This window comes from Ostrinia nubilalis, chromosome 28 (genome assembly GCF_963855985.1).
Source record: "Ostrinia nubilalis chromosome 28, ilOstNubi1.1, whole genome shotgun sequence".
In the NCBI taxonomy this organism is placed as follows: domain Eukaryota; kingdom Metazoa; phylum Arthropoda; class Insecta; order Lepidoptera; family Crambidae; genus Ostrinia; species Ostrinia nubilalis.
In genome coordinates this window covers 410,955-437,203 of record NC_087115.1, presented here as the reverse complement: position 1 = coordinate 437,203, position 26,249 = coordinate 410,955, and the positions used below count along the sequence as shown (strand labels likewise).

At 36.4% G+C, this 26,249-nt stretch overlaps 1 protein-coding gene across 1 annotated transcript in view; it reads left to right on the top strand.

The window, feature by feature from the left end:
- Window positions 1-18,976, top strand: part of LOC135085522 (M-phase inducer phosphatase-like) — a 35,116-nt gene extending 16,140 nt beyond the window's left edge. The window contains exons 2-6 of the mRNA XM_063980308.1: window positions 13,700-14,171; window positions 14,476-15,406; window positions 16,269-16,420; window positions 17,245-17,411; window positions 18,481-18,976. Of these exons, the coding sequence (XP_063836378.1) occupies window positions 13,700-14,171; window positions 14,476-15,406; window positions 16,269-16,420; window positions 17,245-17,411; window positions 18,481-18,727 (1,969 nt within the window). The 3' untranslated portion in view covers window positions 18,728-18,976. The remainder of the gene's footprint in view (window positions 1-13,699; window positions 14,172-14,475; window positions 15,407-16,268; window positions 16,421-17,244; window positions 17,412-18,480) is intronic.
- The last annotated feature ends 7,273 nt before the right edge of the window (window positions 18,977-26,249 follow it).

Genomic DNA, 26,249 nt, shown 5'->3' with positions numbered 1-26,249 from the left:
CGTGTAAAAGTGCTCTTAAAAACCTATTTGCATTTACTTATTTTAAGTAAATAAGTTTTTTAAACTATTCAAACACATTTTTCTTCGTTTTGATGGAAACCGAGGCTCATTCGGGCGCCTGACAAGTGTCAACCCTGTCATGATGATGACATATCTGTTGGCCATCAACTAGTTAGGCCATGTTGTTGCTCATCTTGATTTGCCCCAGTTTAGTTTAGAGACCAGTGTCGGGATTGTTTTGCTAGATAGAATGATCTGACTCGAGTAGTTTTTTTTATGCAGAACAAGGCAGGTATTTTTGACTGCAATCGAATCTGCTGATGTTAAGTGAGCATTTATTTTACCTGTTCCAAAGTGCAATATTAAATATTTTTTAACAGACTTCATAATTAAAATCTTTTTTCTTAAAAATAAAAACAAAAGATCTACCGCTTCTGCAAGTCATTTAGTCAAGTGTATTTCAAACCGGATATTGGTTGGCTATGGTTTCGACTCGCTTCCGGCACTTCCGGTCAGTTGACCTTCCCTTTGTGATATACAGATGTTTACAAGTGTCTTTTGTTACTTTGATAGATCAAAAAATCCTAAGGTTTTTTATTATTATATTATCTTCAGAATATCCTATTCGGAAAAGTTTAATTAAAAAAAAGTCACTCAATTGAATAATTTTGCGTACCGTTTCCGATTTAGAAACAGCAACGAGAGTTCTATTTTCAAAATTTCAAATACGTTCTGAAACCGTTGGAACACGTGCACTTGGGTTAAGCGTTCTAAGTTTAAACGCTGATTAGACAAGCTTTTAGGCATGTGGTGTTTGTTTGTTTTTTTAGAAGAGAAGCGAAGATTTCTTTGCTTTACGCTCAGTTTCAAAATAAAGGCGCATCAACTTAGCAAACAGTTGTAATAAGTAAATGTTGTTTTGTTATGGATGGAGTACTTACCAACCTCTAAGCTTAGATATTTTATTAGTCTACTAACTTTTGCACGCGGCTTCACCCACGTGAAATTTAGTGTGTAACATTCACATATCGTCATAATCTATAGCGTTTATGTTATTCTGGGTTATAAACAATAATACTGTAAAGTTTCATGAAAATCCGTTCAGTTGTTTTTGCGTGAAAGAGTAACAAACATCCAGACATCCAAACTTTCGCATTTATTATATTATTAGTAGGATGCCTCGAAGCATACCAAAAATTTAGTCTGTTGTGCGCTGGTCATTTCTATGGAAAACAGGGCGTTTATCATAAACAAAACTTAAACTTGATATTACTAAAATATTATAATAATCAACTTATGGGCTCGTAGGCCAAATCTCTCTGGTAAATTAGTGGTTCGTACTGCTGCAGTGTCAATTAAGGCCCAGAACAGACGGTGAAACGCAACTGCAACGAAACTGCAACTTTCTGACGATTCTGATGAATGAAACTGAAACTGAAAGTTTCAAACTGGTTGCGTCATGTGTGGTCTCTCAACGGACGCTATGGCAGAAACTTAGATGCAACTCAAAATTAACTAGCAGTTGCAGTATCGTTGCAGTTGCGTTTCACCGTCTGTTCTGGGCCTAAATGATTTGATGATGACAATATTAATAATGCAGGGGATGTCTCCCAGCGTGTAATAAATGTATTTAGCCCACTATTTATACTAAGTTAATAATATAATAACACCATGTTACAGACCTCCCGCATACCGCCACAGATGGCGCGTCGATCACGCGAAATGCTTCATTTTCCGCCATATTGGGCAAACCAGCCTAATATACGCATATTATTATGACCAAACTTTAGTTTGAATCCTATCACAATAAAATAAAAAATAAAAAACTGAACATAAAATTTTACTCCGCTCTGACTAAAAAATTACTGAATGAATTTTGATGAAACTTTACAGTAATTGTTTATTCATCAGAATAACATAATACCTATGCCTATAACCATATTTTAAAGATAAAATATTTAATTTTGTTTGTTTGGACGTCAAAAACCTGTCAAACTCCATACAAAAAACACCGGTTATCATTACAGTTACGGTTAAAATCAAAATTATCTTTATTTGTGTACACTAATGAAATTAGTACTTACAAATCGTCAAATGCTCTTAAGGGCCTATACAATACAATTATGTCTTATTCTTTTTCTGCCATACCAGCATTTCGAGACAAACATTTTGGCAAGTGCTGAGAAGTTAAATGGGGCATGGGGCACACTGAAAACCAGCGCCGTGGCCTTCGTCACCGTGGGCCACGGCATATGCTGAGTGGGGTCCCGTTGCAGTGGGCATCTTGTTGGTGAGTGGGTGGCACTGCTCAGTTTACTGTTGTTTTTACTTTTTTTTTTCTTGTTCCATTATTATGTGCCACTGGGGTCCATATTCGGTTGCATAAAAAATATTGTCATAATTTAAGAGTGCATAAAGTTTTTTGGCATACTCATCATTTCGCATAACGTTCATACAGTATAAATCATAAGGCATATTTTTTTTGCCATAACCACTTTTATTATAATAATATTTTAGTATATATTTTTTCTGTATTCTTGTTTTTTTAATAACGATTTCTAGGCATAACATTTATTGGCATCTAAACCAATGCCATAAATATTACCATTCATAATACAAAATACCATAATGTTAACAAATATGAAATATAAAAATGTTATTCATATAAAATATAAGTTAACAAATATAAATAGACAACCAAGCATGCAAACAAGCATGCAAGCAAGCAGCAAGCATGCAATCATAGCAAGCACGCAAGCATGCAAGCAAGCTGCAAGGAAGCAAGGATGCAAATAAGCAAGCCTGCATGCAAGCAGCAAGCATGCAAGGAAGCAGCAAGCAAGCAAGCATGCAAGCAAGCAGCAAGCAAGCATGCAAGCAAGCAGCAAGCATGCAATCAAGCAGCAAGCACGCAAGCATGCAAGCAAGCAGCAAGCATGCATGCAAGCAAGCATTAGGATTGCCTTATCTCCAGCGCTGCGGGAAGTGCGGTCCTCTCGCTCTGGCGTAACATATACCCGGCATGCCATGCTCGCTTCCGCAGCTTCGGCTTGCTGGTCGCCTTCGGCGACCAGCCTCAGCCGCTCCAGCTCGCACGGCTGCCGGATATATGTTACAGCGAGCGAGGACCGCACTCCCTCCGCGCCTCCGGCTTTTAAATTACACTCTAGTATAGGGCAGACTAGTACCACGTAGAAGAGACCACGGCCAGTCGGGATCTACATAATTCCAGACCAGGCAAGCTTAATGTTGGAAAAGAAACGTGGACTGTATAATATGTGCGTAATAAAAGATAAGAGGGATTCGAGAATGTATTTTCAGGAGCTTAAGTTTTCTAAGAGACAGGTCAAAATTAGGAACAAAAATGACAATGACACAGATAATTTAGTTTTTACAAAATAGGCCGAAAGAGTACTCGTGTAAAGGTGGAAAGAGGATCGTTCGCAACGTCACAAATACATAATTAATTACTCTTCAATGTTGGTTGCTTTTATAGACTTTAAATGTTATAAATAATTAAATTATGTTTATCGTATTTTATTCAAAACAAACTTTAGGAATATAATAATTATGTTATTTGCATTTATGATTTTTTAAATTATGGTATTGAAAATTAGAGAAAGTTATTATTATGCCTAAGAAACCATTATGCATTTAGAAAACTATGCCAATCAAAGTTTATGCGAAAAAACTTTATGCCAATACTGTTATGCCAAACTAAATTATGATGAAAAATGTTATGCGTCTGAGAGGGCACCCGTGCCACTGTCATGTCTATGTAATTGCCTGTATTTGTGTGATGTCCATTGTAATAAATGTATCTTTCTTTCTTTAAAGTTAGGTGGTGCAACTCAGCCTAAAAGAGGTTGAACTTAAGGTATTTAGTATACTTTACCTCAGCCATATGCCTCACTGTGTGTGGTCACTCATTAAGTACCCATTGAACTGGGTTCTGGTTCCGACACACTCCAGTAGTTCGTTAAAACTGGTTATTGACAATTTTCAAGAGTTGTTATTAAATTAAGTATTTACAAAGAAGCTGCATCATACCAGTGGGTCTAGACAAAGTGCAAATTATAATCGCAAACCAGTCGAAAAGTGGTCGAAAAGCCCCTTTTTTGTATGGAGTTATGACGGATTCGATTTTCGATTCGATCAAAAAGTGCGTTTTGTCTAGGGGGGCAGTGCGGTGGTTCCTTTTATTTATATGTCATATCTTAGTTTCTTTTTTTAATTTACCTGGCCATAAACAGAATAGGATTAAAAAAAATCAGGTTCATAGTATTCTCAAAACTCTTTCTCTTCTAAAAGTAATAAAAATAACATAATCGATGTGACTCCCTATTTCACTTGTAGGTGCACATTTTTCTCTCTCAGTGGAAATCTTGTACGCATACTAAACTTTATTATAATAAATAAATTATATCCTTGGACATTTTAAACTGCGCCTCTAGTTCCAAACTAAGCAAATCTTGTACTATGGGTACTAGACGACGGATATAAACATACTTAAAAACTTTTTTGTAAATACATACATAGAAAACACCCAGACTCGTCACAGAAATTAAAATTCATCATTTCAATTTCTGCCCGGCCGGGAATCAAACCCGAGACCTCTCGGCATAGTAGTCCTTTCTGAACCACCACTAGTCACTACACCAAACAACCGACGATTATGTAACAAGATCAACATTGGTCCAACTGATAAAGCGTCCAAAACGTAAAACATCACAAAGCTACATCACTATAGATTTTAGATTAGTTTGCTTGTTTATTAGCCTTGTAGTATAATCAAAGAATGAATACGCACTCAAATGACGGTCCACGTCCTGCGGAAAGGGATATAAGCTTGAGTACCCCCATGTCTTAGGGCCCTACGTCAGCACTTAAACCTTGCTTTATGTAGGGCTGCGATGCGCAATAAGGCCAGCCGGGCTACGAATGCGCGCTGTGATAAAATCTTATCGATTTATCGCGTAGAATCGATAAAATACCTTGATAAAGATTTATCATTTCATGTCGCATCCTAGGCCTTCTGTGATAGTTATGATCTGAAAAATTATTAGAATGGATGGAGGGATCGATTTAGTTAATCTGTGTGTCAAGTAAGTTTGTCTATCTGTGACAAATTGAATTTCAAGTGAAGCAGAAATAAATGAGTTTTTTTTAATCCGCGGGCAAAAGTTACTATCCTACTGAAATTTATTAATGCGAAAATTTGTACGGATGTATGTTTGATAATCTTTTACGCAAAAACTGCTGAACAGGTTTTGATGAAACATTACAGTAAGTATTGTTGTTTATACATCAGAATAACATAGGTAACAGGCTTTTGACTATCTTTGACAAACTGAATTGCACGCGGGTGAAGCCACAGGCAAAAGCTAGTACCTAACTAGAAGCCCTAACTTGGCGACTTCAACCACTCGGCAGCCCTAACCGCGGTCCGCGGCTGCGGTTGCAAGATGAATGCGTTATTACGCCGCTTGTGTGGAGCACTGTCATTTGAGCACTTTCAATTATATTGTACTATCATTCGCCAGATCCTTTCAAATCTAATTTATTTAAGTACATCTCATACTATAATAAAATTTTAGTAGCAAACTAGCTCTTAGAACTAGATTAGATTTGGTTTACTCGTATAATTTATTTTTTAGCGCTTCCTGTGACCCAACATTTATTAATTTAAGTTTATTTCCTTATTTAGCTTATTTTCTTTATTTTCCTTATGAACAGCATGGTAATAAAGATATTGACAAGTATTGGCTATACGCTATACCTAATTTATGGTCCAATTTACTGCTTTTTGGTCTTACTTAAATTAATAATAATACTGCGTCGATCCAATATTGTACCAAAATTAAAGTTGGCTCGGCTGTTTAGTCACGAAAAACTTACTTACGCGAGTTACTTTGACATTTATAACATCCAGCTAACTAATCTATAATTTATTTCTTAGTGTTAAAACTAGCTTTAAACATTAAAAAAATGCCCATATTAATTTTACAGTCAATTAAACTATTTTTTCCACTGCGTCATAATACCACCCCCAGACATCGTACAATATACCGCCATCATCGATCGGTAACGGTCGCGCGCGCCTGCATGTGTGGTGATTCCTTTGCGTTAGAAATATGTAAATAAATTTGTTTATGGCTTCGTTCCGAAATGCGTTCGAATTTTGACATTTGTAATGACAGGTCCGATTTGATTGGGGTGCAAAATGAGTTAAGTGCAGAAATTAGATTTTTGGTTTAAGTAAAAATTATGAAAAATATTTTTGTAATAAAAATATTCTTCATAATTTAATTTATTAATTTGGGAAACAAATGGTTTAAACCTACAGATGACATAAATTGAAAATTTCATTGTACATTCATTAGCATTAAAGTTAATAATAACTGTTATGTGCAAAAGTACTGGTTCATCTATTTTTGTTCTTTATTATTTCTGAATGCCATTTCTTATCACACGAAGACCCACTTTCACCGGTGTCAAACCTCTTACCGATAATAGTCAAAACACTATTGTACCGCCGTATTTCAATGTGAATGACTCAATTGGATGATCTCAATTGAACAGTCCAATATCTGAGCGCGTGCGCACGTGCGCTTCCGGTTCCGGAGATCCAAAAGACTGAGTTGTCTCAAAAAAATTTTTTTTACTTACCATCATGTTTGTTATTGTTTTCGTTGCAATTTTTTAACAAAAAAAGCTTATTGGTTTTAAAAAAATGCCTTATCTCTTTTTCTTATAAATTGATTACCAATTCTTATAAAATGCATCATGCATCACTATAAATTACTTCTTACAGCTGACCAAAGGCGTTATACCCCAAACACCTATCTATTGTTGGGCTATCTTACCTTACATCTGCCTTCCTTCCGATAGAGGTCATCGTTCGCGAAAAAAAACTGATCAAAAACTTTTTTTTGTTAAATAGGCCAGTAATTGTTAAGTAGCATCTCAAGACAGCTGTTCTTACAGCTGCAATTCACTTGTCGTGATTGCTATTGTGGGTGCAGCTGGTATGGCACGCGCTGTTCTATAGTAGGATGCGAGGGTGTCTATCCTTGATAAATTGACTGTGATTGGCCTTTAATTTATTTTTGAGATTAAGGGATTGGCCACATGTTTGAGTTAAATTTCTGAAGAAAGCTTGTTAGAAATCAAAGATAAATGATCGTTAATGGGTGTAAAGGTGTGCGTTATTACCATAATGTGAAAAACCATTAATCAATTTAACTTTTAACTAGCCTCTTAAGAAATTGTGGGGTCGAAGGCAACTTCCACATGGTTGTGGAGATGTCTAGTCTATGTATTAGTGTGATTTAGTGTGTGTATTTAAAAATAACCATATTTTGTATGAGTCTGGTACCCACCCATAGCAACCTTTGCTTAATTTGCAACTAGATGGCGCGGTGCAAAATGTTCTAAGAACTTTATTTATTTCATTAAACTTGTTTATTTTCGATGTGGTTTATGATCTAGTGTAAGTTTATTCCCACAAATCCTTAGTTACCAGCTGTCAGCAAATATTAAATTTTTATTTTATACTGTCTGTTACAAACTGCCTTCGCCAAACACAAGAAACCGTTACGTCAAGAAAATGCACTTTTGATTTTCAAAGCCACGTTAGGGGATATCCCCTACGTCTTATTGTATCAATCCCCAATCCTGCAAGGATTAAAAAAAAACTCCAGCTGCGTTCGGAAATTGCACTTGTTACTTGCTTCATTGTAACAACAATCTCAGCTGCCTCCCCCGCACGCGCCAGATATCTTAGGATGCACCTTTGACCCGGTTTAACGGTGGCTACCGGTATTGTTATTGTTGTTTTTTTTTTGTTGCAACGGATTTTGAGATTGATAGACAGTTATTAGATTACCACATTTTTCTAGCAGTATTTAAAAAAAAAAAATAACATGATTTGAATTGTGTGGCACTATTTAGTGGTACGGAAATTAAATTATTTACATTTTCTTTTTTATTTTATGTATGATTTTTGATAAGTTACTTATTTATTTTACTTGCCTCAATGTTAAAATAATTTAAGCCGCACTTACTTAATGAACCCCTATTATGTTAATATTAAACATTTCAACCATTCTGTTATTGTGCTGTTGTTACCAAATTGTCAAACTCTATAACATTATCGCGCTATTCCAACCATACAGCCATCTGTTGAAACCCTATTGATATACTCCCCCATGCGAAAGTGGCGCCTGCGCAGCTATTCCTTATTCCTATACATTTAAAGTTCACATTAGCATGAAATATACGTGGGTGTTTGTCGCGTGCCATATTGCACGTGCGATAAAAATTGTAAGTACCCAAGTATTATTGATACGAAAAAACTGTTATGTAATCGTTTCGGTTGATATAACTCATTCATGGCTTCGATAGCCTGGTCACCCTTGATTCCTTCGTTTGTGTCAAAAAAATTCGTTAATATCACCAACATTACTAATGCAACTACATCATAGTCTGAACTTGAAGAAAATCTTTAAAATTGTGTTGTGTTATTGTATTTATTTGAAAGATGTAAATCAAACAAAGTTTTCCTTCCTTAATTTGTGTCATAATTTATTTATAACCTTCTTTTTACTAAAACAACTCTTTAACAACCATGACTTAAAAACCACCCTAAAAGGATTGCAGTGTTGTTTCCATTTTAAGGACGTTTAGCAGCTAATTAATTTAAATATTCGTTAGTATAATTGATAATTAGAATAACCGATCAGTTGCATAACGCTTCTAATTACAATCGTTATGGTGCAATAGCAACAGTAATTGCACCGACTGCATTCGCTGCGAGCGCCGGTCGATACGACGGTTAACCGTTAACGAACAATTTTTTTGTTCTGATAGGGGTCGGGGATTTACTGTTTGGTTTGGTAAATAATAGTCTAATCGCTTTTTTGGAGTTGGATTATAGTGTACTGGTGATAAAGTATTCTGAAGAAACGGAGCGTAATTTGTTTTTCATATTGGGCTTATACTATTGAAAAAATAATTAAATAGCTGGTATAAACTTTTTTAATTGATCAAAGATCTATCTTGGGTTACTATCAGGTAAAATTAAAATTGGTTCTTAATAAAACAAAAAGTACAGGGAAAAATTATGCAAACGAGCCTTATTATAGCATATTTATTTATATTTACTAATATAGGATACTGATAGAGGAGATTATAAATCGCATTTAATTTTTATTGTAAGTTCTTCGATATTAAATTATCATTCCCTGAAGCATATTCCACGTAAAACAATGATACGCGTCACATTTCCTGCAAACTGTAAACAGGATGCTCGGCTCACTTGAGCTGATATCCTGCAACCTTGTGGTTGCCGCTATATTTAGTTACACCAGATGTCTGGAGCTTTTTGCCCAACCAATGTCATAAGTGATATATTCGGTTTGCCCCAACGGTTTTCGCCAAGTGATTCCAAATATTCCAATTTGGGACTTGGGAGTTTTAACGGATTCAATAATTTGGTGCTGACGTTTTATCTTATCTGTAGGTACATGGGAAAGATAGCTTTGAACTTTTTATCAAATTGTATACATTCAAAAGTCTAATATAAGATTCAAGGTCTTTCATTTCCAAATTTTTTGTAACTAATACTATGCTAGTAGGTATCGCTGTTGGTTTTCCTTAAATAAACAAAGTTATTTGTGTATCTTACAAACTTTTCGGCCGTTTGGTGTAGTGGTTCAGAACGGACTACTATGCCGAGAGGGCCCGGGTTCGATTCCCGGCCGGGCAGAAATTGAAATGATGAATTTTAATTTCTGTGACGGGTCTGGGTGTGACTATGTATAATATTTATGTATTTAAAAAAAAAAAAAAGTATATAAGTAGTATATCCGTTAAGCTAGCACCCATAACACAAGCATTAAGTTGCTTACTTTGGGGCTAGCTGGCGCTGTGTGAAATTGTCCAAAGATATATTTATATTTAAGATATATATTTTGTAGGATATTAGAAGAGTCTCAAGAATCGACGGCAACAGTTTTGCAAAAAAAATTTTGCTCACTTTCTTTAGCACTTTTTTAACATTAATGACAATGCCAGGAAAGAGTTCTTTATCCGCGAACAATGAAACCTGTTATATTAAACGGCAATCAGTAACTGACGAGTGCAAGGGAAAGGGATGCTCTCGGAAGGGTTTTCGAAAATGTTTATGTAAATCACCGTTCGTTATGTTCTTTTGTGTGAGACACAAGTGGTGCATCGCCTTTGTGGATGCCGAAAAAGCGAGTTCCAGTCGTGTCGGTTCGAAACGGTTTTTTTGCTAAACAAAAGTATTTTGACGAGGCGCTGCACTTAATTGTGTACTGAGCCTTTGAAATACTTACCTGAAGGTAATTGCACAAATTGAGAAACTGAATTTTTCAGTTACACTTAATGGGCAGAATGAAAATAACTCTTGCTTAAACACTACATTTTGCTCGTCACAAAAAGACCGATATACTTGACACTTTGTAATTTTGACTAATTAACTTAATATCGTTAAAATTATAGCTTAGCATTTAAAGTGTATCTTATTCTGATGTGTAAACAATAACAGAAATGTTTCATCGGAATCCGTTCAGTGCTTTTTGCATGAAAGTGTAACAGAGTTTAACAGACCTCCATCACCTCCATACTCAGAAACTAATTCACATCTATAATATTACATAGTAGGATTAAAATATCATAGGTAATTTGAGTCGAAAACTTTTGCGTTCGCTTCGCCTAGTCACTGATTTTCTGGTCCCATTATAAACTTCAAAGTTCAAACTGCATAATCGGCTTTGTTTCTCCCAGAAATTCGAGTCTGGCGTGCGCTAAACAAATCACACCTCACATTAAGTGACGTCACGGACCGTTAAAAAGGGCTGAGACGTTGCCATTTCACTTTGACCCCACGTCTTGCCGTTATGACGACAAAGGCAGTAAAGGCACCCCTGATAAGACGTGCAGCCACTGCAGCCATTGTTGGGACTGAATGAGCACGGGCTAAAGAGAAATTGCCGGTTTCGGTATGTTCGAAACCCCAGTAGAATTCGCTTTATCTGGAAATACGTTGAAAACTTGTTCTGTTCAAGAAAAGTTAAGAAATTATTCCTGTTTTTTAATATTTTTATTTAATAAAATAATACAAGCCTTTAGTTCTTCGCCGCATTTTTATGTTAAGAATTTCTTTTTTAACGGCATACTTATTTTACTGGAGAAACAGAAGAACTTTTACTAATAAGGGTTTAATAGGACATATCCGTGGGAAATTATAAACAAATTAAAAGTAAAAAAGTTTTTTTATTGTTTCATGGTTAAAATAGTTGCCTAACAATGTGTACAAAGATATATAATAATATCCCTAATGACATTAAACAATTAAATATTAACCAATTCAAATCAAAATTATATAAATGGCTTATTGACAAAAGAATATATGACATTAAAGATTTTATTGACATTAAAACCTAATATTAATGTATGTAAAATTAAATTGCTATACTTATTATAATATAAATAATTAATTAACTGACTGAAATGTAATTTTGTAATTTTGCATGCTATTTGTAATGGCGAAACATGTGCACTACTGAATTCTATATATACCATGTAACATCTTTATATACCATGTTTTTACGCAAATAAAATTCTGATTCTGATTCTGATTCTGATTCTGAAAAAACAAAACGTTTCGCAAGAATTAATGATAAAATCCGTTAAAACCCGTACAAAACTGTTGAGTATATTTATTCAAAAAAATAACACGCCCGACCGACACCCCTGCGTAGAAAAGCGTTGAATATTGATCGCCAACGATCGCGACTCTTGCGCTGCTATTGTCATGATGATGCAAGTAATTGCTATGAATCGAAGATGCTGAATATATTTGGGATTTATCTGTTAAAGAATGAGATTTAACGGTTATTGGGAACTAATTTGAATAATTTATAGATTTTTGGCAGCAAATTTATTTATAATATCATGTAAAGTATTTTTAAGTGTAATTAATTACTGTATTAAAAATTACTGTAATAAAATTGTCAAATCGATTTTCCATTTTTGCAAAAATTGTACTTGTTGCGATTTCTCAATCAACATGCGAACAGCTGATGCCCGGTTTCCGAACGTTGACATTTGACGTTTCGCGTGAAAAAAGCAAAGCGCGCGAAACATGTTTCGATGATTCACAATAAAATGTTTTCTACCTTATTTTTCTAGTTTTACACTTTGCATTCTATTAAAAAGTTACAATAATCATGTTCGGTGCGCTTTTCGAGTGTTATCAAAGTGTTCACATGGGAAATTAGTCAAAAATTTCGATCGGGTGCGGTATCATTAACCTTTTCGGTCATTGTATTGTGTGTTTCTCATGTATTTCTTGATATAAAGTGAACAATGTGTCGAGCCGGGTCTCGGGAAGGGCGCGGAGGTATTTGGAACCAGTTTTTCGATTTATTTACGACTGGTGATAGGATATATCGGTACATTCGGTTCCCTTTCGGCGCCGCGACGAAAAAAAATCGCCTTTTAAAGTCCCTTCAGGGATCGACGAAGGGTTTATCATTGTTATCTACTCTTTATTCCCTGTTTTCGTGACGAAACGAAGTTTTTTAAAGGGTTAAAATGGATCAAACCCCAATCAATAAATGAGTTTGGTCAACAAAGTTTCACACGTTTTTATTAGACAGTAGAAGTGCTCGGTTTGTTAAAAATATCAATTTCTAAGTATATAGGTACTGGTTCATTCATTTTCCTTGCGAACTTTGTAAATACAAAGTAACTAAGGTATAAATAAGTACCTGTAATTTTGCTAAAACTAACTTTGTACCTTTCTTGGCAAGGATAATTATACTTATTGATAAAAACAATTGATTTAGTACATAGCAGTTCTTTTCTTACTTGATTCTGGAGATTAACTCTCATAGATAACATTTTTCCTAACACTTCTAAATAAAATTAGAATGGATGGTCACACAAATAATCGTTAATATTAGGTAGCACTCTTATTATCAACAAAACACCATAATACACCATATTGTATAAGAGCTACACTTCCCTGCTAATAATTGCATAATTAATGATGATTTCATATCCCATTAAACTCCATTTCCAGTGTGAAATCACTTCAAACTCTAAATGACATCTTAATTAATGATCCTTATGAAAAATGATGCACTAATTACAGAGTTTTAATGATAATTATTATAATTTGCAATTATTTAATGACCCACTAGCCAGTTATATAAATACAGTATTATGTTAAACTAAGTCATTCATGTTTGTGATTCTGACTGTGACTCTTCAGTAGTGTTGATAGAAAATAATTTACTTGTTGATTTCTATAACTGAAGTTGTCTTATATTTTGTTAAAAATGGTTGGTATTAAGAATACAGTATATATTTTATTAAATGTCTCTATTTAATTTGATCCAATATGTAGTTGCTGTAGTATTAGTTTATTGTGTGTATTTATGTATCATGTTATATTTATTGCAAATATGTATTTATTTATTTAATAGGACAACCAACAAGACATACACTAGAAGACAATCAATATTTACAAAGTATTAATATGAATTTGAAGTGAATAAATGAATATGAATCTTGAAACAAAACTTTGTACACTAGAATAAGTCTTTCAATGATAGTTTTCGTCAATTTTTAAATTAAACTAACAATACAATCTCTATCTTTCCAGGTTGATCACCGAGAGCTTCAGGATCAACTCGGGCAACAGCGGCACCAAAAGGAAGCAAGAAGAAGCGTCCTCCCACAACTACAAAATTAAAATGAACCCACACTCCTTGAACTTCAACCAGACACCCTCACCGATAGCCACACCGTCCAAGCGCAGAATCCTCGGGGAAATACAGAACGTTAACGTCTCACCGTTACTTAGAAAACTCTCACCGTCTATTGAAAGGTTGAAGAATTCACCGTCAATAGACAGAAATTCACTGTCTCCGTTGACGAGCAGGAGTTTTAAAAGGAGCACGAGTAAGATTACAAAGATATTCGAGGAACGGTCAAAATTCAAGATGTCTAATAAGGAGAATGAGTTGTCGTTCAGTGAGACGTTCGTCAAACTTGATGTGGAGGAGGAGACCAGAGATTGTTCGTTCGGTGAGACCTTCCAGTCGACTAAAACGAGCAACTGGTCCACAACAAAGGTAGTTATTGGCTTACACTTTAATTTATTTAATCTTGAATAATAATGCCATATTGCGAACCTATTACCGTAAGGCATTCTCTGCCAGTTAACCTACAGTTAAAATTAACTATCGTATTATTTAAACTTTTAATGACTCGGAAATGAGTACAAATATTCATATGGGTAACGTTTTGTTTTGTTCTTACTCCTTGCAATTGCGTTCTCAATAAATGTGACAGTTTGATATTATATTGCTCTACTTTAAAAGCCAAGTAACACCTTTTCTATACTATTAATAACATCATTTTTTTATTTTCTTACAGTTGGATTTCACCGACACCCTCCCCACCAAACCCTACCACTTAGAAAAGAAAGAGGACATCTACGTCCCTGAAAAAGACACAGAAATGGACCCGGACTTCGAAACGCTACACGACCTCGAAGAAGAATTTGAAAACGACAATTTTGACGAATGTACTAAGTACGAAATCATTTCTACGGACAGCCCAAATATCATATCTAGGGGTCGAACGTCTGCATACAGAAAAGTCGACACTAGAAACTTTGTATTTGGTGCTCCGATCGCAGAAAGCGAGCAGTCCACCTCTTTTAACCGACCAAACGCAAACGCAACTAGAATGTTGAATTTCGAAGACGAAAACTTCGAGTTTACCTCACCAGCTGCCAAAAGACCAGCGACCAGTAATTTGTCAGTGAAAAAGTCTCTAAAATTCACCGAAACACCAACTAAAAATCCTCTAAGACACGAAAGGAGCGATTCCAGCATCGGATCCATGAGTTCGTTCTCGTCTCCTGCGTCCAGCAAACTTAGGTTATTCACGTCTGAATCCACCACATCTATGGAAAGTGGATTCATATCTGAACTAGAAGAACCGTTCTTAGACATCGAAGAGGCATCGAACTCACCAAAAATGGCCAACTTCAACGACTTACTCTCTGGGCAGATAAAGGACAGTATTATACCTGGAGGATTTTTGAAACGGCCAGCGTTGCACAGGAGTTTGAGTTTTAACCCGGAGAGCAGTAAAGTAAAAGTGTCTCTGTTATCCATTTTGGAGAATCCTCAAGAGAAGAAGTCTCAGAAAAGGACAGAAAGGTCTGAGGATGAGGATGTGGTGAATAAGAGGAGGAAATCTAACGTTTTGACTCCGGATGTTGAGAGGGTTCAGAGGCCAGTACTTCAGCGAGCATTCTCGGAGAATAATGCTTCTATCATGTCTGCTTTGGCAAGATGTAAGTATTTGAAATTTTAATTTGTTCATTTTATTATTATAAATAAATAAATATCTTTGGACAATCTCACACAGCGCCATCTAGCCCCAAAGTAAGCAATTAATATGCTTGTGTTATGGGTGCTAGCTTAACGGATATACTACTTATATACTTTTTTTTTTAAATACATACATATTATACATAGTAACACCCAGACCCGTCACAGAAATTAAAATTCATCATTTCAATTTCTGCCCGGCCGGGAATCGAACCCGGGACCTCTTGGCATAGTAGTCCGTTCTGAACCACTACACCAAACGGCCGACTATTATTATTAGACTATTCACCATTATTTGTTCGGTTGCTGTCTGTTATGGCTTTATTTTTGCTCGCGTGATTTCGATCGTCACAGAAATTATCTTAGGTATTTACCTACGCTATGGAAGCAATAAACTTATTATCGTCTTTTAACTTTCAACATCGGTAAGCCAGTTTTGGGCAGTTTTGATTGATGCTCTTTGGTAGGCAATTGAATTACTTTATTTTTTTGTAATATTTATTTCATGACTTGATTTTTGATAGCTCGTGATTACTTAATCAGTAGCTCCTCCTCTCTAATAAATGATCTACTTAGCTTTAAGAAGGCTTAAAGCTAGAAAACGATCTACCTTATGTTATATTATCGTGATGCAAATAAATATATAATTTTGACGGTTAGAACTTAGCGATGATATTGAGTATAGCAGCATTTTTTACGGGACTATTCCCACTCATTCCCACCTGCAACTCCTGTGTAGCCAGGATCTACAGCTTGACCGCCAATAACCCAACCAATGAAGGTCAAGTTTAGCAGCAGTCCTAATAATTAATCTTTTTTTTCCAGCGGCAATCGAACCGGACCTAATAGGCGATTTCAGCCGTCCCTTCGCGCTACCACTGGCCGAGGGAGAACACGCGGACCTCAGAAGCATAGCACCAGAGACCCTTGCCCAACTGTTAAGAGGAGAATTTGATCACGTGGTGTCTGATTATCAGGTGAGAGTTTGTTTAAATTAGTTTATTAGTCACTAGCGGAGCGGAGCGGAGCGTAGCGGAGACAGGTTTTGACAACCTACCTCCGCTGTTATGGACAAACACAGTAACTCCGCTCCGCTATCTCTCCGCTCCGCTACCTCTCCGCTCCGCTATGCTGCATAGCGCCAGAGACACTTACTCAACTGCTGAGAGGAGAATTTGACCACATCGTCTCTGACTATCAGGTGAGAGTGTGTTTAAATTAGAGGTCGAACCTAAATCTAATTGAATATTACAGTTTTGGGTCTCCTACACTCTTTTGGAAAGACAAGAAAAAGTCACGAGTTTGCCCAAAAAGACTATGGTCTCTTGTAAAATATTTTGACCGACGATTTTGGTTCGGTCTTTTAATTCTATCTAAGGCTAAAAACTGCAAAGTCTCGCTCGAGTGAGTTGACTTTTAAAAAGCACATTTTTCGGGATCCTATCTATTAAAAAAACCGCATCAAAATCCGTTGCGTAGTTTTAAAGATAAGACAGACAGCGGAAAGCGACTTTGTTTTATACTATTACTAGCTTTACGCCCGCGGCTTCGCCCGCGTGGAATTTTGTCTGTCACAGAAAAACTTTATTGCGCGCGTCCCTGTTTCAAAAAACGGGATAAAAACTATCCTATGTCCTTTCCCGGGACTCGAAACTATCTCTATGCCAAATGTCATCAAAATCGGTTCAGTGGTTTAGGCGTGAAAGCAAGACAGACAGACACAGAGTTACTTTCGCATTTATAATATGTATTAGTATAGATAATGCGCTATCAAGTACTAATTCCCTCATTTCTTTCCCAGGTCATAGACTGCCGCTACCCGTACGAGTTCGAAGGCGGTCACATTGCCGGAGCTCGCAACTTATACACGCACGCGCAAGTTCAAGACTTGGCTCAGAGCGCTCCTCGGGCTCCCAGCAGTGTGTTAGTCTTTCACTGCGAGTTCTCCAGAGAAAGAGGGCCTAATCTGTAAGTACACATATTTATAAACAAGAAAACAGCCACTACTCATTCATCCAATACACAAGCTCACACAAACACGCTCGCAACCTCTAAAGTCCGGTCGCCGAACACAGAATTTCGTCCAATGACCCCTAACTACCCATCCTTGTCGCTCGCGCGTAATTATATTGCTGTCGCGCTCGCACACTCACTGCGGGCGCCCGTCGCACAGTCGCGACAGTGATATAATTACGCGCGAGTAATAAGGATGGGTAGCTTGGGGTCATTGGACGAGATTCTATCTGCTCGGCGACCGAACTATACACGCACGCGCAAGTGCAAGACTTGGCTCAGAGCGCTCCTCGGGCTCCCAGCAGTGTACTGGTGTTTCACTGCGAGTTCTCAAGGGAACGAGGGCCTAATCTGTAAGTACATACAGTAGCAAGCACCTTGTTGTTTGTTTGTTTGTCACCTGTCATCCGCTTTGCAAAGGAGGGAAGTCACACCTTAATTTCGAACTCCTATGTTATTCTGATTAATTTCGTTGCGGGTCCAATGACAGTTTAACTTTCCCCCGGGACAAACTTGACCTTCACTGGTTGGGTTTTTATTGGCGGTCAAGCTGTAGATCCTGGCTACACAGGAGTTGCAGTGGTGGGAACGAGAGGTGGGAATAGTCCCGATACTAGCAAGCAGACACCTACTACTCACTCACAATACACAAGCTCACACAAACACGCTCGCAACCTCTAAAAGTCTAAAGTCTGGTCGCCGAGCACACAGAATTTCGTCCAATGACCCCTAACTACCCATCCTTATCACGCGCGTAATTTATAAAATAAAAATATTGCTGTCGCGACTGAAAAAACTCAGTCAACTTAACTTTTGACACTTAGGCTGAGTTGGACCACCTAACTTTGACCGTAACTATAACGATAACCGGTGCTTTTTGTATGGAGTTTGACAGATTTTTGACGTTTGTCAAAGTTAAAGTGCAACTCAGCCTTGCAAACTCATTTGTTACAAAAAAATCAAAAGTAGTATACTATACTTTACACTCTTTGAACATATCACTAAACCGCGTCTCCATTTTCAGATCGCGCTACTTACGTTCCTTCGACCGCGCAAAGAACAAGGAAAACTACCCTCATCTCAACTACCCCGAGGTCTACCTTCTCCACGAAGGCTACCGCGCCTTCTACCAGAAGTATCCGGAACTGTGCTCGCCGGCCGGATACACCGCCATGTTGGATCCACGCCACAAGCATCTACTGAGGAAACACAGATCTATGAGTAACACCACGTCATCCACTAACAATAGGAGGCAACGGCTTTTGCTGTAAGTCGGGGATTTGAGGACCAGTCTGCGAAAGACCAAGTAGACCATAGTCTTCGGATGGTTTTTAAGTTGGAGAAGCTTCTGGGTTGTCCAGTCTGCTTAAATATACCTTGGTCTACTAAGAAGACCGAGTAGACCGTAGTCTTCCGCTGGTTTTGTAAGTCGGAGAAGCTTCTGGAAGTCCAGTGTGCTTAAATATACCTTAGTCTACTGAGAAGACCGAGTAGACCATAGTCTTCGGTTGGTTTTAAAGTCGGAGAATCTTCTGGGTGGTCCAGTCTGCTTAAATATACCTTGGTCTACTGAAAAGACCGAGTAGACCATAGTCTTTGGCTGGTTTTGTAAGTCGGAGAAGTTTCTGGAAGTCCAGTGTGCTTAAATATGCCTTGGTCTACTGAGAAGACCGAGTAGACCATAGTTTTCGGCTGGTTTTAAAGTCAAAGAAGCTTCTGGAAGTCCAGTGTGCTTAAATATACCTTGGTCTACTGAGAAGACCGAGTAGAACATAGTCTTTTAATGACTGAGAAGCTTCTGAATGGACCAGTCTGCTTAATAGACCTTGGTCTCAGTAGACAAGGTCAGCTCAGTAGTAGACCACGGTCTACTCAGTAGTAGACCACGGTTTTTGGCTACTCTTGTAATTGGGGAAGCTTTTGGATGGACCAGTCTGTTTAATAGACATGGGTTCTGTTGAGTAGACCGAGTAGACTTTGAGTATTTTGGTCTTTGATCGAACATTACTTGTCAGTTTTGTGAAAATTAGACATCAGGGCTTTGGTCTACTATGGTATTTTTGGTCTACAATCTTGGTCTTCTGAGTAGGTCGAGTAGACCACGGTATTTTTGCAGCAGACTCGAAGTATATTGTTGGCTAAAGTTAGAAGTCAAACTTAAATCTAAATTAAACTTACAGTCTTGGGTCTTCTACAGTCTTTTGGAAAGACAAGAAAAAGCCACGAGTTTGCTCAAAAAAGACTGTGGTCTCTTGTAAAATATTTTGAACAACGATTTTAGTTTGGTCCTTTAATTCCATCTAAAAGACCGACAAAAAACTACAAAGTACTGAAAGAACATCGAAATAGCTAGTTTTTAGTGTAAATACAAAGAAATTCTATGCCATATTATTATAAAATTAAGTTATTAGTACAAATAGCTATAAAAAAAGACATTTATCCCACCTTTTTATTATAATGCCATTTAATTTTAAGTTTTAACTGACTTGCAATATATTCTAGGAAAAACGTAAAAAAAAACTCTTAGAAATTATTATTTTATGTTAGACACTTATTATATGGGAAAATTTTAACAAAAAACTTTTTTGATAAGCAGAAATTCTTTCGTCAATGTTGGTATGATTGTTTTAGAAACATTTAACAGTTGGTACTTCGTAAGTGCTAAAACTAATGCTGCGTACACACGATCATATTATTTCCCGACTACGCCAGAAGGGTTATGTTTTATTAATTGACTTATCAGTTTTTCATAATTTTCGTGGATTTTTCGCGTATCGTGTTTGTGTAGCATTACTTTGTATATAGATATTTTATTTTATTTCAAAGTGATCGTGTAATGTTCTTTTTTATTTAATTCAAAGTGGACTTGAAAATTTTACTCTTGAAGACGTAATTTTTGAGCTTTTTTAGTTCAAATTGGGATTAAACTCCAAAAGTAACAAAATACGTCTCTATTTCTTTGAAATCTAACGACTTTTATACTAATTTTAGTTGACATTTCTGAAATAGTTTCACTTTTTTCATTTATCATGTTTTTTTTAGTTTAACTTTAAATACAATAAAGATGGACATTATATCGATCTATCAAACAATTTCAGCATTAATTTTGTGTAGAAAACAATATTTTATCTCCAAATGAAGTTCATTTGTAAGATCCAAATGTTTTCTAAACGAAATTAATGGAAAACTTGCCTTAACACCATCGATATTACTGCTAAAAACCTTCTTATTTTGTCTATGGTCTTTTCTGAGATATTGCAGCCCACAGAGAGAGTTCCCCAATGAATTAATGAAATTGAAAATCAATTTGTCAAAATTTTCATACAATCAAGTGATATACAGGGCGTGTTTAGTGATCAGAGTCATTTATAATACTCTAAGACGTGCGTATGTGCGTTATTTTTACCTAGTTTCGATAATGTTACATTTGAAATCGAATCTGTAAAAAAACTACACTGACTACGTGTGAAGTATCGTTTCAACCAAGAAGACGCGCCCCAGCAATGTGTGGTCCCGGTCGCGCGGGGTGCGGGGAGTGTGGTCCGAGCAAGCCGTAAGGCATTACTGTAGTGTGCGTGTGCACTCATGGAGCATTAGCGTGTACCGATGACACTCAAACATTCGCGGAAGAATGGTGGGGCGCGTCTTCGTGGATGAAACGATCTATATTTGATTTTAACAGCACCCTGTTTAAGTTTTAGCGGTAATTTTGAGCTGTGAAGGCGACATAAGCTTTAAATATAACATAAGTGCCGTTTCACACCCAAATTATGTAAATATAGCATATAAGTTAGCGTTTTAGATTTGTTTAAATAATCTGTACTAAAATTTGCGTTGGTGCTTTGGAAAATTTTAAATCGGATTTTTTAATTTAGATATTTTACTAATAATTATTTAACAACTTATTAAATTCCAGTCATAAGGTGACTTATTATACAACTAGCGACCCGCCCAAAAAAACCTTCCTCTTGAATCACTCTAAGAAAAACCTCATCAAAATCCGTTGCGTAGTTTTAAAGATCTAAGCATACATAGTTACAGACATATTTCACTTTTGGATTTTAATACTGGATTAAAATGCAATTTCTAATTAAAAATCCGACTCGAATTTTCTAAATCACCAACCGTCCAAAGCATCGTTTTATACGATAAAAAAAAGTTAAGGCAATACTACATACGCTTGCTAAGAAAGTTTAATTATGACATCACGATTTCGTTTAATAGGTCGAGCTTGACTCAGTCAGTTTCTGAGGCATGGGAGTGAGTTTGTGACGGTCAAACGTCAGCGAGACTTCAGATTTGTACCAGAGTAAATACAAATGAGTAGGTCATCTTCATAGAAACGCACGGGCGCGGTTTGTATGTGAGCGCGCCAACACGTATGCGGCGCGCACGCACACATTGACAAAATTTAGCGGGGATTAGCGGAGCAGGGAGTTGCGCCGAATTTTGTCAGTGTGTGCGTGCGCGCCGCATACGTATTGGCGCGCTCACATACAAACCGCGCTCGGTGCGTTTCTATGAAGATGACCTACTCATTTGTATTTACTCTGTTTGTTTGTCACATCATAAATGTCAATGTCAATGCCGCTCCTATACCTCAAGCACTGATTGAGTTAGCCACTAGTCCTATAATACATATATTTTATTCATTAAGTTAACTTTGATTTGTTGTACATAAAGACGTCCGATGCTAAAGATTTTTCTAGCGATTATGAAAAAATAAAGTATTTAGATTTCATTTTAAATTGATTTTATTCGATTTAAAAGCTGAGAGATGCCACCTTTTGGAGGTAAAGGTGTGTTCACATTGGTACAGACAAGCATATTCAGCTGTGACAGCTTAAAAAACGGCGATTTTTCAACAAAAATATTATCTGCTCTTAATGCGCTGTGAACATTCGTATGCCTGTAAAAATGTGAACACACCTTTATGGAACACTATTATGGTTTTGTGTTGTCGGATGTTCAAATTCTAAAGATGATTATAACTAAAGCATTTACTTGTAACAGAACAACTTATTATTACAAGGGTCTGTTTTCTGTGCAATTAAAGGACGAAGCACACTTATCAACCTAGAAACGGATCGTAACCGTAACAACATGAGGCGGTCAGTATTATTTGTGTGAAACTCCTTTCTGCAATGCACACTTATACGCACCGTAACAACGCCTCGCGTGTTGATCCCTTTCCTGGTTGATAAGTGCGCTATGACCTTAACTCTTCAGAAGCCTGTCTTGACTATGTTTTGTGTCAAATGTCGAATCATGTTGTCAAACGTAGCCATTAAGGCGAATTGATAAATTTTGAGCGCCCTTTAAAGGAAAAATTGGAATTACACCCTGTATTGTTCGTTGAATATGACATAAAGTATGACGCTAAGTCTAGCGAAGCATCTGCTCGATAGACAAAGTGACAGTTTCGAAAATGCTTTGTCCTCTTGCAGTGACTCGCTCCGTGAAGCGATTTCTTTTTCTAGGCCTCCAGAGCACTGTCATCTAAATTTTAGCATCTTCATTTTTAGCGAAGCCAATTGTCACTTCATAACGAAGTGTCACTGTCAAAATGCATTAAAATATTTCAATAGATATTGTACTAATTTAGAACTTATCTTTTTGAAAAATAAACTTGACATTTTTTAACAAATAGTTTAAAATTCTGCCTCTTCTATAGTCTGGTCCGTGAGCACGTAGAATTTTGTCCAATGACCCCTAGCTACCCATCCTTATCGCTCGCGCGGAATTATGTTGCTATCGCGCTCGCACACTCACTGCGGGTGCCAGTCGCACAGTCGCGACAGCAATATAATTACGCGCGAGCGATAAGGATGGGTAGCTAGGGGTCATTGGACAAAATTCTACGTGCTCACGGACCGGGCTTTAACAACAAGTGATGTGTAGTTCCACATTTGACCGCTAGGGGCGCTCGCGTTTATCACTCTACTAGTTTATTCGTACCTACGCTTACTAGATTGTTATATAGTATGTAAATAGTAGACATAAGTTTCATATAGTAATTTTATTTGACTTTTTAATACGCTATTTAGTTTTTAAAAATTTCGGGTCAAAATTTTAAAGTCTTATTTTAAGTTTCGATTTCTTTTCGTAGAAAGTTTTATGAAAGAAGCTGTTGTACCAATCTCTGAAATAGACAGCCATTTTGATTTTTTGACAGCTGTCAAAGTAATTTCTCTGAAATTTTACATGACACCCGCCATAGTAGGTACAGTAAAAAATATAAATTAGTTTTAATGTGATAAAAACGAAATGATATTTTAGAGACGTGTGTACAACAGGCTTTTTATTTAGGTTATTGAATTTGGTCTGATTGATTTTGAATGTCATAATTTGACACTTCTGTCATTGTGTTAGGTGTTCTGTGCGACAGTCGCGCCCAATCCTTGTCTAGTTGTGCCATTGTCTATGGTCTCGAGAAATTTCCTTGTCTATGACCAGGCTCAATTCGCCAAACTTAAATTATGTATGCAATCTGATTAGTTTTTAAAATAGTAATAATTGTGTCAAAAATATTAAATATTAGCATTTGTCCCTTTCGCACGGTGTGAAGTTTTCATATGTAAGACAAAGACGGAGTATGCAATGATTGTTTGAGTTATGAATTGTTTATTTGAAATTATGTCGTTCGTCTTTGGAAATAAAATTCTATTTTAAGCGAAATTTTGGAGATTTTCTAATATATTATATTCGTAATTTTCTATAATTTTGTAATTTTGAGTATAAAATTGTGAATTTAGTATTTGTAAGTTGAAATAAATTATGAAAATATATTTTTTTCTTTGATTTTATGACCATTCTTCTTCCAACACAATAAAACACATACATACACAACTTTCACTACAAACAAACATAATAAACAACTTAGGGTGAGTTGCATCATCTTAACAAAATAACTCTAACCGATGTTTTAGTATGGAGTTTGACAGAATTCAAAATGAAAAAAAGTTATTAAAGTTAAGTAAGATGGTGCAACCCAAGGCAAAACTTTATAAAAAAGTAATTGTATTGACTTTCACATCTATTAGTTACTCGTCGCCGCAGTAGATGGCGTTAGACGTCTTTTTTTGGAACCATTTGATTGGACAATAGAACGTTTTGTCAACACACGAAGAAAAAAGAACCAATCAAGTCTTTGTGAAAGCCCAGATTTGGTTTTGGTTCACACCGCAGCACCTCCTGTCACGATTTTCTGTGCTGAAGTTCTCAAAATAATTGATTTCTACCCACATAATTACACTGGCCGCGGCCATTTCTCAATACACACATATTTCTGACTACCTGACATTGATAGTATCATTTTGTGGCTTTCAACGCACTTCAGAAAAACTGTTTGAAAACCAATACTCATCATTCTGTAATTAACTGTTAACCATTAAGTATGGTGATGTGCTTCCAAACTCGATTAGTGCTCATGAAGATAGTTCCACGAAGGATCCAAGAGGATTTATACTTGGCGGGTTGACCATCGTGTCTTGGCTCCAAGGATTTATTCTGCAGGTTAGTGGGCTTCTTCATAGCTATTAATTAATGTAAGGTATACATCATTTGGAGAACTTGCCGTCCCCTGTTGTACCTACCTACCTAAATATTTTTCTCAAGGTATTCATGAGTTTATGAAATAATTCTAGTAAATTCTATTTCCATTATTGGTTGGAATTATTCTTATAGGAAAACTCTGAGGCGTATTTTATTAAATAAATACAACAGGTTATCATATCACGATTACATTTTCATTAATAAAATGTCACAATTTACAATATAATAATATATTTATTTCTGTCATATAATTTATTGCTATGCTATGTAGAAGTAACTACACAAAACATTCATAAGAGATAAAATTGATTTGATATTATTAAACACATAATTAGGTATATTCGCAAAATAAGTAATATCATAGACTTGTACTTAAACTTGACTAGAAAATACGTGAAAACGAGTTAAAAAATGTAGGTTCTCATTTAGAGTTACAAATTATGGTTTATTAGGAAGGTATAACATCACATTCAGTTTATTATTTGGGTTTTATCTTACAAAAGTTACTATACAATGATCATCATTAATGACGAGAATATTTGCGTATTTTGCGATCACTTGGCCTACGCCATAGCCAGTGCTGCAGTAGCGCCAACTGGCGAACGAAAACGGCGCAATAACGATAGGTACTAGGACTCACTAGTTGGCGCCACTGTCTCAGGTATTCTGTGCACTAAAAATTTATGTCCCAATCTCCCAATAGTAAATAAATAAATATCCTTGGACAATTTACACTGCGCTTCTAGTCCCAAACTAAGAAAAGCTTGTACTATGGGTACTAGACAACGGTTTAATAGTAGTTTGTGGCAAGTCAGGACGACAGCATCTTCTTAGTGCCTTACCTACTCAATACTAGTGAGCAAACACTTCGTACAGTGCCTCTAGCATGAACAACTTTCGTCTTCGAATCGTTTGCGTATTCGACAAAATTCGATACTCAACCTTCGAATTAAACGATAACGTGACAATTTTGATTCTCAAAATAAGTTTCGTGCAACCAATTCTCATACTGAGTTCACTTTACGACACGTCACAAGGGTGCTGTTGTAGTTTTCGTAGGTATTAAAATATTTTGATGGCAATTCGAATACGCAAACGATTCGAACTCGAAAGTTTTTCGTGCTAGCCGTACCTACTGAAGCCCTCCTTGTAAACCACAAACTTGCAAATGTCATCGGTCGTTCCGCCATTCCGGGGCACCTCAGTAAAAGTACAAAAGTTTCTAAGTAGTTACAGATT